Consider the following 16,867-nt stretch of genomic DNA (forward strand, 5'->3'; position numbering starts at 1 on the left):
GGTGCCAGGATTGCTTAAGCTTCAAGGTGTTTTCAACATACAGATGAAAATGATGAAAAGATGACAAGGTGAGGACTTGCAGGTCAAAAAGAGAGAGAGAGAGAGAGAGAGAGAGAGAGAGAGAGAGAGAGAGAGAGAGAGAGAGAGAGAGAGAGAGAGAGAGAGAGAGAGAGAGAGAGAGGATGTGTCGCTCCTGCGGGAAAGATAATCGTAATATCCTGCAGATGCACTGCTATTTTAGTTTGAGTGTGTTCATCATTCAAGAGCAGATAATCACTGTTCGATGTGTGATGACTTTTCTATTTATGTGCATTTCTCTCCTTGTGTGCATAATTGAAATGCACTCATCAGTTGGCGAGTCTGGCATTAGCTAAAATGGAGCATTCATCTTTTCAATGCTCACATCAGATAAAGTATGCATCATAATTAAATGAGGAAAATTAAGTCAGTGTTAGAACCACTTTGAGTTTCCAGAGGGGTAATCTTTTTAGAATATCACATGACAAAGCCTATTTGCTTCTTGTGTATGAAAATACATAAACTAGACGTTGTCAGGTGAGTTACACTTGATTATATGACTTACATGATTTTAATTGATTGCACATTTATGGTCATGATTGCCATCCAACGAAATGCAAAATAACACAACACTTCAATAAACCTTGCACACTGAATAAACAGAGGGTCTTCTAACACATACATTGCAATGGGGTTTCCATTTGGAGCTGGTCATGCATCACATTGCTGTAATACATAGACCTGACATTTGTTATGACTCAGGCACAGCTTGATACAAATATGATGTGTGTGTCTGTGTGTGTGTGTGCTTGTGTATTCGTTGTTGGCTGCAGGCAGGAGTGCTGGCAGGTTTCTTGAATCTATTAATAACCTGTCATTCCACCAAGCACACTTGTAATGAAGGTGCACTGAATAAACTCAAACACTCAGACTTTGATTGACTATAACATTAATCACGAAACGTGTGTGTGCGTGTGTGTGTTCCTCTACAGTACATTCCCAAATGTACTTTAAGCTTTATACGTTGCTCACGGCTAGGATTTGAAAAGACGAGGTGGTGTCATATCACAATTCCAGCAGCTGCATTAGAGGAGGTAGCCAATATTTTTTTACCATTGAGGATTGACTATGGCCCTTTAATGCTGCAGGAATATTACAGCAGATGGTGTAGAGAAAGGCCTCAGCATGACTGACTGACCCATGAAAGCATTTGGCATACTTCAGGTGGTCATTAAGAAGTGTGCATTTTAGGATAGTATGCCTTAAACATGTTTGTGATATTAATGCTCATGATTTTGTTTTTTGACAAATATCACTACACTGCATAAGGCTTTAATTTGTATGGTAACAGCTTGTTTATGCCAAACAACTGATTATGATTAACAGGTTGACCTTGGAAGAGTACCTCAAATTAGTATGTGGCCCAATTGCTGTAGAACTAGACGTTTAACATTTAGGTCTGCCAAATAGTCCGTAAGACTTTGACTTATGAGTTAACTGCCCAGTCAGAGATCCGGGGCTAGTTCCCCAAACAGCTTCTGGTCTGTCCAACAAATCTTAATGCAGAAATCTGCAAAAGCTTGTCCAGTGTTGGGAAAAGGTCTGCCTTTGTACACTATTCCAACTTTGCTGTTAACCAGCGTGCACAACATGCACAAATTGAGCACAGTAGCGTTTCAAGAAGAAGGCTGTTTACTTCGCATACAGCACTTTTGATGTTGTCTTACTACTGGTGAGAGTTACAATTCACACTGAATATGTCTGCATCATTAACAGAAGATAAATTAACTGCAGGAGATCTTTTTTAGGAAGGAAACCTATAAAGTAAAGAGAGAGAAAAAAACATATCTGGAAGAAAAGCAGGAAATGTGTCTGAAAAGAGAGGAAACCATGAGATAAAAAGATATGAAAATGAGGGCATTAGAGAGACAGCAAGCAGGGGATCCAAGTCCACAGATGCCATATCCAAAAATGATTCAGTGCCCTGGTGTGACAGGCACCAACGTCACAGTGATGCTACAGCACAGATGCATCCTGGGTACTCAGTGGGGAGATGTCGCCTAATCAACAAAGCTGTGTTTCACACAAAGGCAGAGACAATGCCTGATCTTACCAAGCACTTACGCACGTATGCAACGACAATAGTGTAGACGTGCATGCACACACACGTCTACACAAATATGTGAGATTATAGAGATATGCCTAGAAAAAAATGTGCATCAGTGCGAAATATCCCCAAACTCCACTCCTGCACCCATTTTATACTGTTACTGTTTTCGTGGCAAATGTTCCTCTTCTTGAAACTAAATTCATACCATCCTTAAAAAAACTGTAAACAGAGCATGAATGAGAGTCTAAGTCAGAATGACTATAGTGAGCTATTTTCATAATAAAGTATGCTTTTCACAGTCACCATTTTTTGGTTTGGATCGGTACAGCAATGATTTTTAACATAGTGGCATTGCCTTGTTGCTAAATGTTTTTGCAGGTGCCTACATGTACGACTAATCCGGTCAACCCAATGTTCAATTGGAGCACCTATAATCTACATTAAGTAACATGTAGTACTGCTATTACATCTGCTAGGCTCTTGTCATAATGTCTATCTTGAGCAAAGTACAGCTCTTATGTTCTGTTTAATCGGCCTCCAGCATATCTGCCGATCTTCCTGCAGCTATCAAACTTGCAGACAAATTTCACACCACCACTTCCTGTTTGTCTCCATGGTGATGAAGACTGGTTTTCCGGCCCAGAGTGAACCAAGTATGTGCTGTTGCTCCATTGGACAGGAAGTTGGTGAAGAGAGTGTGCTCTGTCAGCAGCATTGGCATAGCATTATCTCTCTGAACAATGACAGATAGATGACTCACTCTTTAGCAGATGACAGCAGTGAGATTCTAACACCTTTTACTTTTAAAAATCTGGATGTAATAATACAAAGGACTGGGCCATTTCTTAGATGCAAGATATAGAAGGGTAATGAAAATACGGAGAGAAACCTCTCCTAAAGAAAAGAAGCAAGCCTAATCATCAGGTATGTATGTCACCAGTATGGAGGGAGACATCTGGCAATGAACAAGAAGGCTATAACCAACAGTCATCTTTTTCAACTCTTCTAATTTCCTGATAACTCAGAAACTGACTTACAAGAATGAGAATGAGTCACCAGTGTAAAAGTCATCATAGTGATGTGGCAATTCTGCGAAGTTCCTCCTTTGTTGGTAAAAGTCAAAGATTTCAAAGATATTTTGCCACCAATTCCAATCAGCATCCTTCAATATCTTCAGAAATTATCTTTATTCATACATTATATTTCTGCAAAATGTTGCTAAAAACGTGTGAAATAGTGACCAAATTTAAATATACCGATTAGACAGATTTTTTGTAGTATGTGCGACAGACAGTATATGTCACACTGTAGAGCCCTGCTATTTATTAAATGTACATCACATGTACTTTAATTTCTCACTGTACAATTAATTGTAATTCTACAAAGCCACAACGCAGCCACAAGCACAAGAAAGCAGAATAATCACAAATCAATTGGTGGTAACTGATGTCGAAGTATAAGTGTAATGCATTAACCCTGTTCTCGACCCGATCTAACATTCATATCTTACTTTTGGGTCCCAATAAAAAGTAGTTCTCAAGTTTGGACTCTTGAGATGTTTTGCTACCCTCATGGACGGGTGTCACCCCAATACAATCTTCCATCTTGAGTCCAGTGACTTTTCAAATGTATGCAGCTCAAGGTTGCCCTTTGCTCTTGCACTTTTGCCTTTAAGGTGGCAAGAGTCAGGGAATTAAACAAACCTGGACCAATGCCACTTTTAAAAATAACATCAGTGATGTTATTTTTAAAATTGGCATTGGTCCAGGAAGACACACAACAGTCAATGTGGGAGATTTATCACCTCAGAAAAGAAGCTGCCTTTTTAAGACAAACATGTCCTACAAGGCAAATCACAACTGTAAAGATTAACAGGAGAGTTGGGGACAATTTCTAACAGGTGAGAGCCAGAGAGAGAGGGGGAGAGAGAAAACAGCATCACTATATGATATATTTTACATTGGAGTCATCTTGCAGCATGCCCAAATGGTTTAGTGTCAAGCTGTCAATTATGTGGGGGAAATGGGACATGTGCTCGGAATAAACGACTCATTGATAGCGTGGAGTGTTAGCATACACTTTCTCTATGCCAATTTACAAGACATTACAGTGTAAGTGGCTCTAATTGAAGAGTAATCAAGACTGACGGATCATGCAATTACCCAATATGTAGAGGTGCAAATATACGACGAGGGAATGTGATTATACAATCTGGTAAAAGCTATGCTCAAATCAATGCAGCACACACATTCACTTACTTATCATCAGTTTTGCACTTTTTAGGGAATGACTCAAATACACAAACAAAACCAGACCACAACATGACAGATGATATTCATAAATCACAAACATAATCACAATCATATGCGGTATATGGACACACCCAGCTAAATGGAGATTTGCCCTTTAACAGTCAGACAGTGAGCATCAAAGGTCACATATAGATGTAGTAGATTGTATTGGGTTAAGTTTGGACTTGACCTTTCACTGACCACTTAACAAGGTTATTACATCATCACCTGACCTGTTAAGAATCAGAACCATTCATAGTATGTGGAAATGTTAACAATATCCACATGAAGAAGAATACATCTTCCCCTAGGATCCAAATCAAACCCTTTTAGGTGGAAAGGCCTAAACACAGTACAACAATGGTATCTGGGTGTGTGTATCACAGATTCATTGGCTTGCCCGTAAAAAGTAATTATCGCAAAATAGGGTGGGTGAAAAAGAGTAAAGAACAGGAAATGAACAACTAATCAGTTTTTAATTATTAATCTGTATAGTTAATCTTATATCTGGTGTAGCAGTACGTTAATGCCTTTTTTATTCAATAATTTTTCATTAAATTTTAAGGAACGCGAGTACATCTTCCGCTTTAAACTAGTGCTGACCGATAAATCATAATTTGACAACACATCGCAAAAGACTGCCTGAAACACGATGATTAAGAAAAAATTGTTTTATTTAGGGATGGTTACCGAGCCCAGGTATTAAACGGGCCCTGGGACTAAAGACCATAACATTACTATTTATTATCACGCTGTATCCTCTCTGTATCGGGGCTGTGGAGCTCTCCACGTACTCACATGGAGTGAAGTCAGCGAACAGCTGATCAGAGACGCTGCGGTGGAGACAGACAAGTGAACCAGGTGAAGTTGAGTTGACGACAACTACGCTTGTTACTGTAAGTAAGTGCAATAAAACCTTCACAAGTATAAAGCCAATACTTTATACTCCTGTTCAACAAACATAAACATGATGTAAACATGTAGAAAAGCAATATTTCAATCTGCTCTGTCCGCAGTCTCTCTCATCCACCGCCGCTATGTTTACACAAGCACCACGCGCTAGCTCGGTGGCTAGTAGCGTACAGTGTAAGCTATTTTGTTGAGTTGCCTCTTAGTGAAAGCTCTGAATGACTTTAGTTCCCTCTAGTAAGCAGTTTTCTAGTGTATGTGTCTGGGGATTTTATTGTGAAGGGTGGAGCGGAAAGAGTGAGGCAGTGATGTGCAGTTTTGACATGGTTGGAGGCCGTTTTGGTGCAGACTACGGAGCCTCAGTGTTATGCATTTATTGCCTTTATAAACATTACTGCTGCTCTAGAAACAACATTTAGCCAAATTATAGGGATGCACCGATATCACTTTTTTCAGACCGAGTACAAGTACAAGTACTTACATTTGGGTACTCGCCGATACCGAGTACTGATATGAGTACTTCTCTGTGCCAAAAAAAACCTTGTTAACAGCCAGCTGGAGGGTGTGAGCGACACATGGCAGGCTGAGGAGTCCCGCATACGAGACGGTATCGGACTTGATACCCAAAACTGGTATCGGTATCGGTGCATCCATACCAAATTACATTTAAAATATTCAATTCTAATCCGGTTCTGAATTTAAAGACAACCTGGCTGACATAAGTATAGCTAATATGCACACTTCAATATTTGTTTATTTATAATTGCAGGCCTACTTTAAACCACATGCAACGATCAGTCCCCCACAATTTAACTAAAAATGTAGCCATGACAGCCTGTATGTGACCTAATTCTGTGGAGCAGCTTTGACAACTTCAGTGTCAGGGGTAGCCCTCACTCCCTTTCCTCCCTCTGCTCACAACCACGGCATAGAGAGGTCAGCCATAATGAGGACACGGTGATGATAAAAGTGGAGCAGTGGTAAGGTAAAAGGGCTGCTGCGTGTGTGTGTGTGTGTGTGTGTGTGTGTGTGTGTGTGTGTGTGTGTGTGCTAGTGAGAGAGACAGAGACATGCAGAGAAAAACAGGGCCTTGAATAAATGCAACTAACTGAGTAAGACATCTGCAGTGCAATTTAAAGCTTATGGTAGTCATCCCTTGAATTGTGAGACGTCTGCATTCACATCATCAGACACTAACAGCTCATTCAAGTCTATTTTAGTCAGCATTAGTCGCTCAGTCACACACACACTCAATTGCTGAAGTGTGTGTTTCCAAGTCTAAGACTACAGTAGACTATGCCAGGTATACCAAGCTTATACAGTGTATAATTAGGACGCACATTATTCAATGTCAGCATCTCCTTGGGAGCCAAGTTCTTACAACAGACATGCTCCTATCTATGTTGAAAAACTACATGACAAAATGACTGAGGTGGAAATAGGTAACACAGTAATTATAGTTGTCATCAAGGTACATGCAGACAGCTCAGCAAGTCTGCTATGAGGTCAGTGCTATGAAAGTCCAGCTATTAAAGGATATAGTGGTTTAGACTGATGACTGAGCAACAAACAGGCTTATGGTATATGGCCTGTCCTGTTGAGAGAATCAAGCTGCTCAGCAACATGTCGCATCGCATTCAGGCTAGGAGTGTGCCATGACAGGCCCTTGGCACTTTGACTCTGTGGCGAAGGAAACACAAGTACTGTAGGCACGTGCATACATGTTTGCATGCATGCAGGAGTGGACAACATTTTTTGTTTAAAAGGTTTTTTGGAGACGCGCTGGAACGAAAACACAAGACGCTTCCTCTAGCGTTCCTCTATCTGTCAATGCCTCAGGGTGCCAGGATGCGAGGCTCAAGCTTTTCTGTTTTCCTCACCATAATCATCACACATTAACTATAGGTCACTCCTGCAGATATTTATAGAATCCCCCTCTTATGCAATCCCCAGAACTAGACACAGCTACTCTGAGTCAGAAAGAGAGGCAGGACACCGCAAAGAAAGGGGAGATAGAGGGGGACAGGGAATGAAAGTGAGCCAGATGGACAGGGTGACACAAAAAGGGGCTACGACAAAAACAGTGAATGAACCTGCAGGATGGGGAGAGTTTAATGGAAGTTCAAAAAGTAAAGAATGACACTAAGAAAAACTAAAAGTAAAACCTAAGGAAGCCCAAAGTAAGGAAAAACTTAGAATATAGACTTGAAGGATATTTACCTATACCTACTAAGTGCTCTGGGAAAATATCAAGAGAAAGTAGTCATTTTTCATTTCCTATTTGTATAAGAGGGAAAGACTTACTTCCTACTATTCACATGTTTCCGCCTCTACTAATTAAAAGGCCTTCTTTTTCTTGAAAACTGATTAAAATATTTAATCGCGATTAATCACATGATTGTCCATAGTTAATCGTGATTAATTGCAAGTTAATTTTGATCTGTTCAAAATGTACCGTAAAGGGAGATTTGTCAAGTATTTAATACTCTTATCAACATGGGAGTGGACAAATATGCTTGCTTTATGCAAATGTATGTATATATTTATTATTGGAAATCAATTAACAACACAAAAGAATGACAATATTGTCCAGAAACCCTCACAGGTACTGCATTTAGCATAAGAAATATCCTAAAATCATAACATGGCAAACTCAAGCCCAACAGGCAACAACAGCTGTCAGTGTGTCAGTGAGCTGACTTGACTAAGACTCCCCCCAAACTGCATGTGATTATAATGAAGTTGGCATGTCTGTAAAGGGGAGACTCGTGGGTACCCATAGAACCCATTTTCATTCATATATCTTGAGGTCAGAGGTCAAGGGACCCCTTTGAAAATGGCCATGCCAGTTTTTCCTCACCAAAATTTTGCCTAACTTTGGAGTGTTATTTAGCCTCCTTCACGACAAGCTAGTATGACACAGGCCCGCTACGACCTTAAAAATCGCAAGTTGCATTAATTAAAAACATGTAAAAACATCAACTCAACACAATCATCTTCTTTACTTTAAAAGGACAGGAGCAGGTGACATGCAACAGCAGGTTAGGAGCTGCTGGACTCAAAACTATCATTACACAGTGGGGGCCTTAAACTGTGACAAGACGATGCAGCTTTAAAGCCGGCGGAAAAAATCGACTCAAAAATCAGCTGTGTAACAAATCACATTTGCGCTCAGACACACCAAAAGACTTGCAACAAGAACTGACAGACAAGCGAGGATTACATTTATTTTATAGATTGACAAATTACACAAAGGTGAAGCTGTAAACTATATTCTCATCCATTTCCCACTGAAGAAACAAAACTCCTGACACAATGTGTTCAACACCTTGAAACAGTTTTAGAATTAGCTTGCCATACTGAAAACCAGTATTTTCAACAACACTGTTGGGGCCTAAATCCATGCCAATAAATCCTGCAATAGTCTGAGTTTTCCCCAGGTGTCTTGTCCAACACGTTAACACCACCAACTATAAAAGGGTTAGAACTGCAGCCTGTGAAGTGTCCCTACAGTGATTTTGCAACATTCAGACACAGCAAATGTTTTACCAAGATCTTTTTTCTTTAAAAGGTGCTAAATGCAAAATTCAGAGCATTAATATAGCAACAAAGTATTATTTGCAATGTAAAGATATAGTCTAGTAAAGGCTACTCGAGCAAAGAATACATTCGCTCTCCCTCTGTGTGTGTTCTAATCTGAGTTTTCTCTGTGCTTTGTTTACATGCACACCCGCTGGCCGAGTAGTGCATGTGAGTCTCTGTTGTGCCCCACTGGCTAGCTAATGGCCACCGCTCTGCACTACACTCATACGGTGGTTACCGCTGATAACGGCGTCATGACCCACGGTGTCATCGTGGAAGCGTAGCATCCACCCTCCGGTTTTGTCTTTTTTAGGACAATTTTACTTTCAGGCCCAAACAAGAGAATGTTAATGTATAACAGAGCCAAGATTTACAGGGTTTTTTGTTTTTACTTGTATGTGAGAGCTACTACTTTCATGAAGAATATACAGTATGTTACAGGATACAACCAAAATAAAAATGGTCAACTTATTTTGTTCATGTCAGCACAAGTGAGAGAATGATTATTCCTGTCAGAAAGTTATTAAGTGAGGCAGAAGTCTAGTTTCATAAGCGTACAACACTCATTTACAGAAAACACTTTGAGGCAGCCAAATCATAATTTGTGAACTCAGCAGCAGCAAAAAATAGATCCGAGAGACCTCTTCTTTATTTGTAATGTCATGCAGACTTAGAACCAGGAGATGCTTTTGTAATGAGTTTGAGATTGATTTTGTAGACTCTGGTTTGTTAGAGCTTTTGCCCCCACTAAGCTTCAGTAGTTACAACTGTGATTTCCACTGAAGAAAATAAATAAATAAATAAAAATTTAGCTTTGGCCTCAATCCATTACTGTAAAAAACATGAGCTGTGTAACCCATTTAGGCTCTGAGGGATGCAAGTAAAATTTCAAAGTATTAGGATTAAAGTAAAAATTGGCTACCTGTCAATGAAGGTTATTTTCAGCAAGCTGCCATGCACCTTTTGCCACATAAAGAAATTTCAGAACACATATCCCTGGCTTTTCTCAGCTGTTACACAAGAATCATTTTGAAAACGTACAATGAATGTCCAGGGCCACATAAACGTCTCAGTTATTTTTATACATCTTGGCACTCACATTTGGCTCAGTCCACATAACATTTTTGCTTCATTAGACCATTAGAGGGGCAGTATCCTCGAAATTGCAATATGGCCTACTGCAATTTTCAAATTGCAGGAGGCGTACTATTTGTTAAAAGGTGAAATGTGTGTCAAAATACCATTTTAAATTAAATGTTGTGGTGCTGCAGAGATGCCCTGGCCTACACATCATATTCTACACACTTAAGAAAACATCTCTACAGATCTGTGCAAAAATCACAACATAATCATTTAATGTTTTTCAATCAAAATGAGAATAATGATGTAAAAATTATCATTCCCTCTAATATCGCATTATCAGTCAAAATAATCACAATTAGATATTTTATTCAAAATCGTTCAGACTTAGTCCTGAGTAATTCCCAGAGTAGTTCCCAGAGTAATATCACTAAGGTTTTCAGGAGGCACCAAAGTGGATGCTTTTGACTGACAGGCCAGATATGAAGGGGTGGGGGTTACATTTTCCAGAGCATGTGCATGTGTTTGCATGTTGTCTCTGCAGTCTGGTTGCATTCTCAGGCCTCTCCTTTTATTCCTTCCTTTCAGTGTCCTGTTATTTACAGGTTGAGTTTACTTTTGCAAACTACATGCTGTAACGTAACCTTACATTAACACTTACAAACTGCAGCCCTCACACCCGCTGGCAGTAACTCTGTGGCTCAAACTGGTGACCTGGCATGGAATGTCATTTTTATGTTGCCAGTGGTGTGAAAAACAAAGTGCCTTATCAAGTGGTGAGAAAAACAGCAGGGGAGGTAGCCTAAGGCATAAGACGGAAATGTGCTGGCGGCAGTCCTGCTTTGTGTTATGCAATACGAGGGAACAGTTTGAACATGTAGATTCTCCAAACTTGTGAAGGTATTTTGAAAAAACATCATCAGTCTCTTGACAGACACTGCAGTATATAACTATACCATTATGGGGGAGGTTTTTTTGTACTTTCTTGGATGACAGTCAACATGATATAGCTGATGTCATATCTGACAATGCATCAATGTTCATCTTTCTCAGGCTTTTCATAGGAGTTGGGAAAGAAAAATCAATTCACCTATGTATCGCACTTTTTTTTTTTTTACGGTTTTGAAATCTATCTTTTAATGCCAGAATCAATATATTTGCTTCATTTGAGTCTATGCGTAGGTGGAAAGAAGTTACCGCTTTTAGTTTTATAGTCTGAGTAACGTGACGTCCTATCCGTTCCGTATCTGTCAACCAAAACAGCTGGCCACAGCGAGGAAGTACAAGACAGCAAAGGGTCCCCGTGGAGACGACTTGATTTTTAAATCCAAAGAGGTAAACCCTACACATTCAGTGAAGTGTGGAAACACTTTTGGTTTCACACAGTGCAGGAAAAGCAGAGCTAGACATCATGGCTAAAGCTGCATGCCAATTCTGTCATGTACAGGAAACGTTAACGTATTGTGGTAGCCGGCCCCAACTCGCATCTCCGTGGTCATATCGGCTGACGCTATAACTGTAGAGCACCCATATACTGATGTTTATGTTAAATGCATTCTAACTGAGCTGACCATGGATAGAGAAGAGAACGGAGCTGATGGGGAAAGCTATCGACTGACTTGGCGAAGTTAGTGAGAATATACACGTGTGACTATGTCCGGTTTTCAAAATAAGGTGTTAAAGTGGCAGTAGGCAGTATATTTTTGGCATCATTGGGCATAAATTCCATAATAACCTTTCAGCATATTGTAATTCAAGCGTTCTGAGAGATAACTAAACTTCCGCACCTCCTCATGGCTCTGTTTTCAGGCTTTAAAAAAATCTAGCCCGTGACGGGAGACTTTGACCAATCACAGGTCATTTCTTTGAGAGAGCGTTCCTATTGGCTGTGCTCCGGTTATGTGACCAGAACTTGCCGTTCCTTCAACAGATTTTACAATGGCGTGTCAAAAACTGTCCCTTATAAATTAAAAAGAAAATACAACTAATTTGTGATGGAAATGTGTATTCTTTGATTTTTTGGTTGCTGGAAGAAAAATTAACAAAATAATGCTTGACAATAAGTGATATATTTGACTTCAGGACATCTCTGACTACATACAAGATGAAAATCAAACATTTTGATGTGTTAATTTACATATTTTTCAAATTAAAAGTCCCTAGAGGTGTATGATTCAACTTTTCCTTTGGCCTAGCGTTAAAAAAGTTAACAAAAATTGCAATAAATCCCTAATATCGAATTGCAATGCATATCGAATCTGCACCCAAGTATTGTGATAGTATCGAATCGGGAGATGGGTGTATCGTCCCAGCCTTAGCATTTCAAGTGAATGATTTATCAGTACCGCATAGCTACGTGGAGGTAAACCTCTTGTGTACCTTACTTGGCACCCTCAGGCTTAACACCACAGCCAGGTGACGGTGATCTATCTACAGACTACAGCTTAGATACAAAACAACAGCTTTGGATTTTTAGCTGTCTTGGCCTCACATACAGTCGGGCTATCTAGAGTCTGCGTAAGCCACACTAGACTATGACCCTTAACACTATGCCAAAAATCAAATGGTACTGTCTAAATCGACAAAGCTAAAATGCATAGTATTGACCCCATCGTCAATGTGCCCTTAGTAATGTGCATCTGTCTCACTGATGTCCATCAAACACCCCAGGATTCCTTAATCCAATGCAGACATACTGAGTTAGATAACTCTTAGAAAATGAATCATAGTTCCAACACTGTTAAAATGTTAAATAGAGCTGTGGTTATTAGCAAATCAGTATGAGTTTTCAAAGCAACATGAAAGAAAAACAGAGCTCAAAAGAGGCAAAATCATCTATGCACAAATTTCTGGTGCATAAGCCAAAAACTGCGATAACATTTAGCCAAATATGTCAAAGGGCACAGTCTCTAACAACATGACAAACTGCATCAACAAAGAGGAAACAGTGGTAACAAATTGTGCATTTCAAGAGAAATATGTCAGAGAAAGTATATAACATATAGGAAGTTGAAATAGCACAAATAGGTATGCAACCTTGACATGACCCGCTTTTGTAATGATGTTTACAGTGGCCATTAAGTTACAAAGTTTCACAAAGCATTTATGCAATATCACTCCCCTGTATTTACTAGGGATGCAAAACCAAATTGAAAAAATTAACCATTCAATGACTGTACTAACCGAACCGTGGGCGTGAGTGAAAAAAGGAGGTTAGACGCGCTTCAACCGTTTCACAACGAAAAGTAGGCCTGTCCGGTTCTCACAGAATAGGTCAATCTTGTAACAGGAGATACTTCAGAGACCAGGTCCAAAGCACATCGGAGCACACAGATTTAAGGCAATCAATTTTATTAGAAGACTAACGTTTGGACGCCAACTGCGTCTTCATCAGAATCAGAACCGTGGGCTTGTTGAACCGTTGCACCATGCGCTGCCAGAGACAAAGAAGGCGCAAATATCTGAACATAGGCATACTTGACCATTAAGAAGCCTGCCTTATTTCATGTATAAAATCTGTGTTTTGTCTTTGTACGATATAGAAATATCATTCATTACTATCAATCTATTTATATATTTTGGAGTACAAACACATTATAAAAGGTTGTGTTTTTCTTCTCCTATATGTGCAAAAAAATTAAACCGTGACCAAAAAAAAGCAATACAAACCGAACCGTGGGTTTCTTGAACAGTTGCACCACTAGTATTTACCTATAGTCAGGCTCTTGTAGACATATGTCCAAATAGTATTCCTCAGACACATTAACTTAATACAAAATCAATAATAATGTGCAACTGACATCTGTTATGGAACTAGTCCAAAATATTTACATTCCTTTTATAATATATATTATAGATGAATTACCGTGCTAAACCAGCCACTGCTGGCTCTACGGTTTCATTCTGTCATACCACTGCCACACGCAGCAAAACCAAGCAGGGCAACCAAAGGTATATGAATAAAGAGCGAGAAAGCAGAGCAGCACTCTGCATCAAAGGGCCAACATTCCTCTCTATTTTACATAAACTAAACTATTGTCATCTTTTACACCATTAGCTAGCTACCCCATGGGGACAATTTCTATAAACAGACATTTATATACTAAATGAATAAATGGAGTGAGCGATGCTGCTCACTAAGTGCTCAGCTATTTTGTTTACATTTTGGAAAGCAAGTTCTCCTCAATCTAAAAACACCAGATAAAACATTCAGTAAACAGGCTGGCTTTACTGTAACCGTGTTACGATTATTAGGAACAAGCTGAGTAAAAGATGAAGGAGTGGCTATATATTAATAATGAGATTGCAAGAGCGACGGATGTGAAAGAACCACAGATTATATGCCTCCGTTGATTGAGCACCAAGTGTGTTATAATGATGTATGTAAAACATTGGTAAAAGGTTTAATACTTGTGATTTGGTGCCAAAATGTCCTCTGCATGCCAAGTTTGCTCTCTCTCTCTCTCTCTCTCTCTCTCTCCAACATATGAGTATTGGCCCAGTGCAAAATAGTCAGCAAAGGAAGAGAAAGAGAGTAGAGATAAGCTGTCTTGCATGGGAAGATCTGCTGCTCTCTCATGACACAGACCCCTAGCAGCTTATCCTACATGTGCACAACAGGAAGCCAAAGAAGAGTTTGCAGCTCTCTCTCTCACACACACACACAACTTAAGTATGTAAAACTAATATTTTATTTATTTAACCAGGTTAGTCCCATTGAGATTAAGAACCTCTTTTCCAAGGGAGACCTGGCCAAGACGGTCAGCAGCAAGAACACAAAGTTGCAGACACAGACACAAATAGAGATATAAAATACAATTCACAAACACTGAAAGCACTAAAATTTGCATTAAAAGAGAAATATCTGAAGACAAATGGGGGGACAAAAAGGAACTTTTCTGGGAGTCAGCTGTACAACAAGGGAAGCTAAAAACATTGGCCTGTCAGAGTCTGCTTCTAAAGTCTTCATTTTAGATTTAAAAATATTTAATGCAATATAATGCGAATCGTCACTGTACAAAGCTTAATAAAGCAAAACATAACTAATGATTTGCTGTACCAGTCCAGCACACTTGAAGCCAGGTCACACATTTTTACATTGACAGCACTATATAACCAACCGCTGGACAGCTGTCATCTCTCATATGTGTCAGTCAATAATGCAATAACACAAAACGCTCATAGTTTGACAGCTAGTATTTTACACATTTTAAGTATGTAAAACTAATATAATGGGAATCGTCACTGTACAAAGCTCATTAAAGCAAACATAACTAATGATTTGACAGTTATTTAATTTATTTATTTTGCACAATTTAAGACTATACAACATAACAAAAAAAAAAATGAATAATATAAAGTGCAGGAAGAGGCAAAAATAAATGGGCTTATCTGAAGCCTCCACCTAGAGACAAGATGAATATAAAGAAATAATAGTAACACTTGAAGCCAAGTCACACATTTACATTGACAGCACTATAACCACAGCTGGACAGCTGTCATCTCTCGTATGTGTCAGTCAATAATGCAATAACACAAAAGGTTCATAGTTTGACAGCTAGTATTTTACACATTTTAAGTATGTAAAACTAATATAATGCGAATCGTCACTCTACAAAGCAAACATAACTAATGATTTGTCACTTATTTTATTTTTTATTTATTTATTTTGCACAATTTAAGACTATACAACATAACAAAAAAATAAATTAATTGATATTATTAATAAATTAATAATATAAAGTGCAGGAAGAGGCAAAAAAAAACCACTGGGCTTATCTGAAGCCTCCACCTAGAGACAAGATGAATATAAAGAAATAATAGTAACACTTGAAGCCAAGTCACACATTTACATTGACAGCACTATAACCACAGCTGAACAGCTGTCATCTCCTATGTGTCAATCAATAATGCAATAACACAAAAGGCTCATAGTTTGACAGCTAGTATTTTACACATTTTAAGTATGTAAAACTAATATAATGGGAATCGTCACTCTACGAAGCTTAATAAAGCAAACATAACTAATGATTTGACACTTATTTGATTTTTAATTGATTTATTTTGCACAATTTAAGACTATACAACATAAGAAAAAAATAAATTAATTTATATTATTAATAAATTATAAGTGCAGGAAGAGGCAAAAAAAAAACACTGGGCTTATCTGAAACCTCCACCTAGAGACAAGATTAATATAAAGAAATAATAGTAACACTTGAAGCCAAGTCACACATTTACATTGACAGCACTATAACCACAGCTGGACAGCTGTCATCTCCTATGTGTCAATCACTAATGCATTAACACACAAAAGGCTCATAGTTGACAGCTAGTAAAGCTTATTAATATGGCATATCAAAAAGGTCGAGGTGGATGAAATAAAGGGACATTATAGATGGTGGTCTGACTCACCGAATGGTTGACTCCCCACATCAGCACGCTGAGCAGAGGGTCGCTGGCACGGAAGAGCTTCACTTTCTGGGCGACGAAGTGTTTCTTCTTGGTCTTCGTTTTGCTCGCAATTGCTGCGGCAATGCTGCTCGCCGAAGCCATCTTTTAAAGGCTTAGTTATTACAGTCTGTGCTGATGATCTTGACAGTGTCTTCTTCCCTTTTGAAGCTGGCACAGTGGCCACTACTAGCTCACGACTCAGTGATACCAAATACTATTCATTTAGCCAGCTCGCAAAAATCAAAGTCTTCATCCAACAGTCTCTACACAGCTTGACTGACACTATTGGCTCTTTACTTCGACAAAAAAGGAATAAAAATGAGGACAATCCGATGTGTTTAATCTAATACTGCTGCTCTCCTTCGCCTGCTTCCCTCAGCCCACATCATAAGTCACCCTCTCTCTTCCTTCCTTAGACTAGTCT

General features: G+C 39.0%; 1 protein-coding gene across 3 annotated transcripts in view; it reads right to left on the reverse strand.

Annotated features, from left to right (window-relative positions):
- pip4k2aa (phosphatidylinositol-5-phosphate 4-kinase, type II, alpha a) overlaps nt 1-16,867 on the reverse strand; it is a 34,492-nt gene extending 17,625 nt beyond the window's left edge. For all 3 annotated transcript variants that reach the window (XM_074622441.1, XM_074622440.1, XM_074622439.1), the window contains exon 1: nt 16,405-16,867. In XM_074622441.1, the coding sequence (XP_074478542.1) occupies nt 16,405-16,545 (141 nt within the window). In that variant the 5' untranslated portion in view covers nt 16,546-16,867. The remainder of the gene's footprint in view (nt 1-16,404) is intronic.

This window comes from Sebastes fasciatus, chromosome 21, assembly GCF_043250625.1.
Source record: "Sebastes fasciatus isolate fSebFas1 chromosome 21, fSebFas1.pri, whole genome shotgun sequence".
Taxonomy (NCBI): Eukaryota; Metazoa; Chordata; class Actinopteri; order Perciformes; family Sebastidae; genus Sebastes; species Sebastes fasciatus.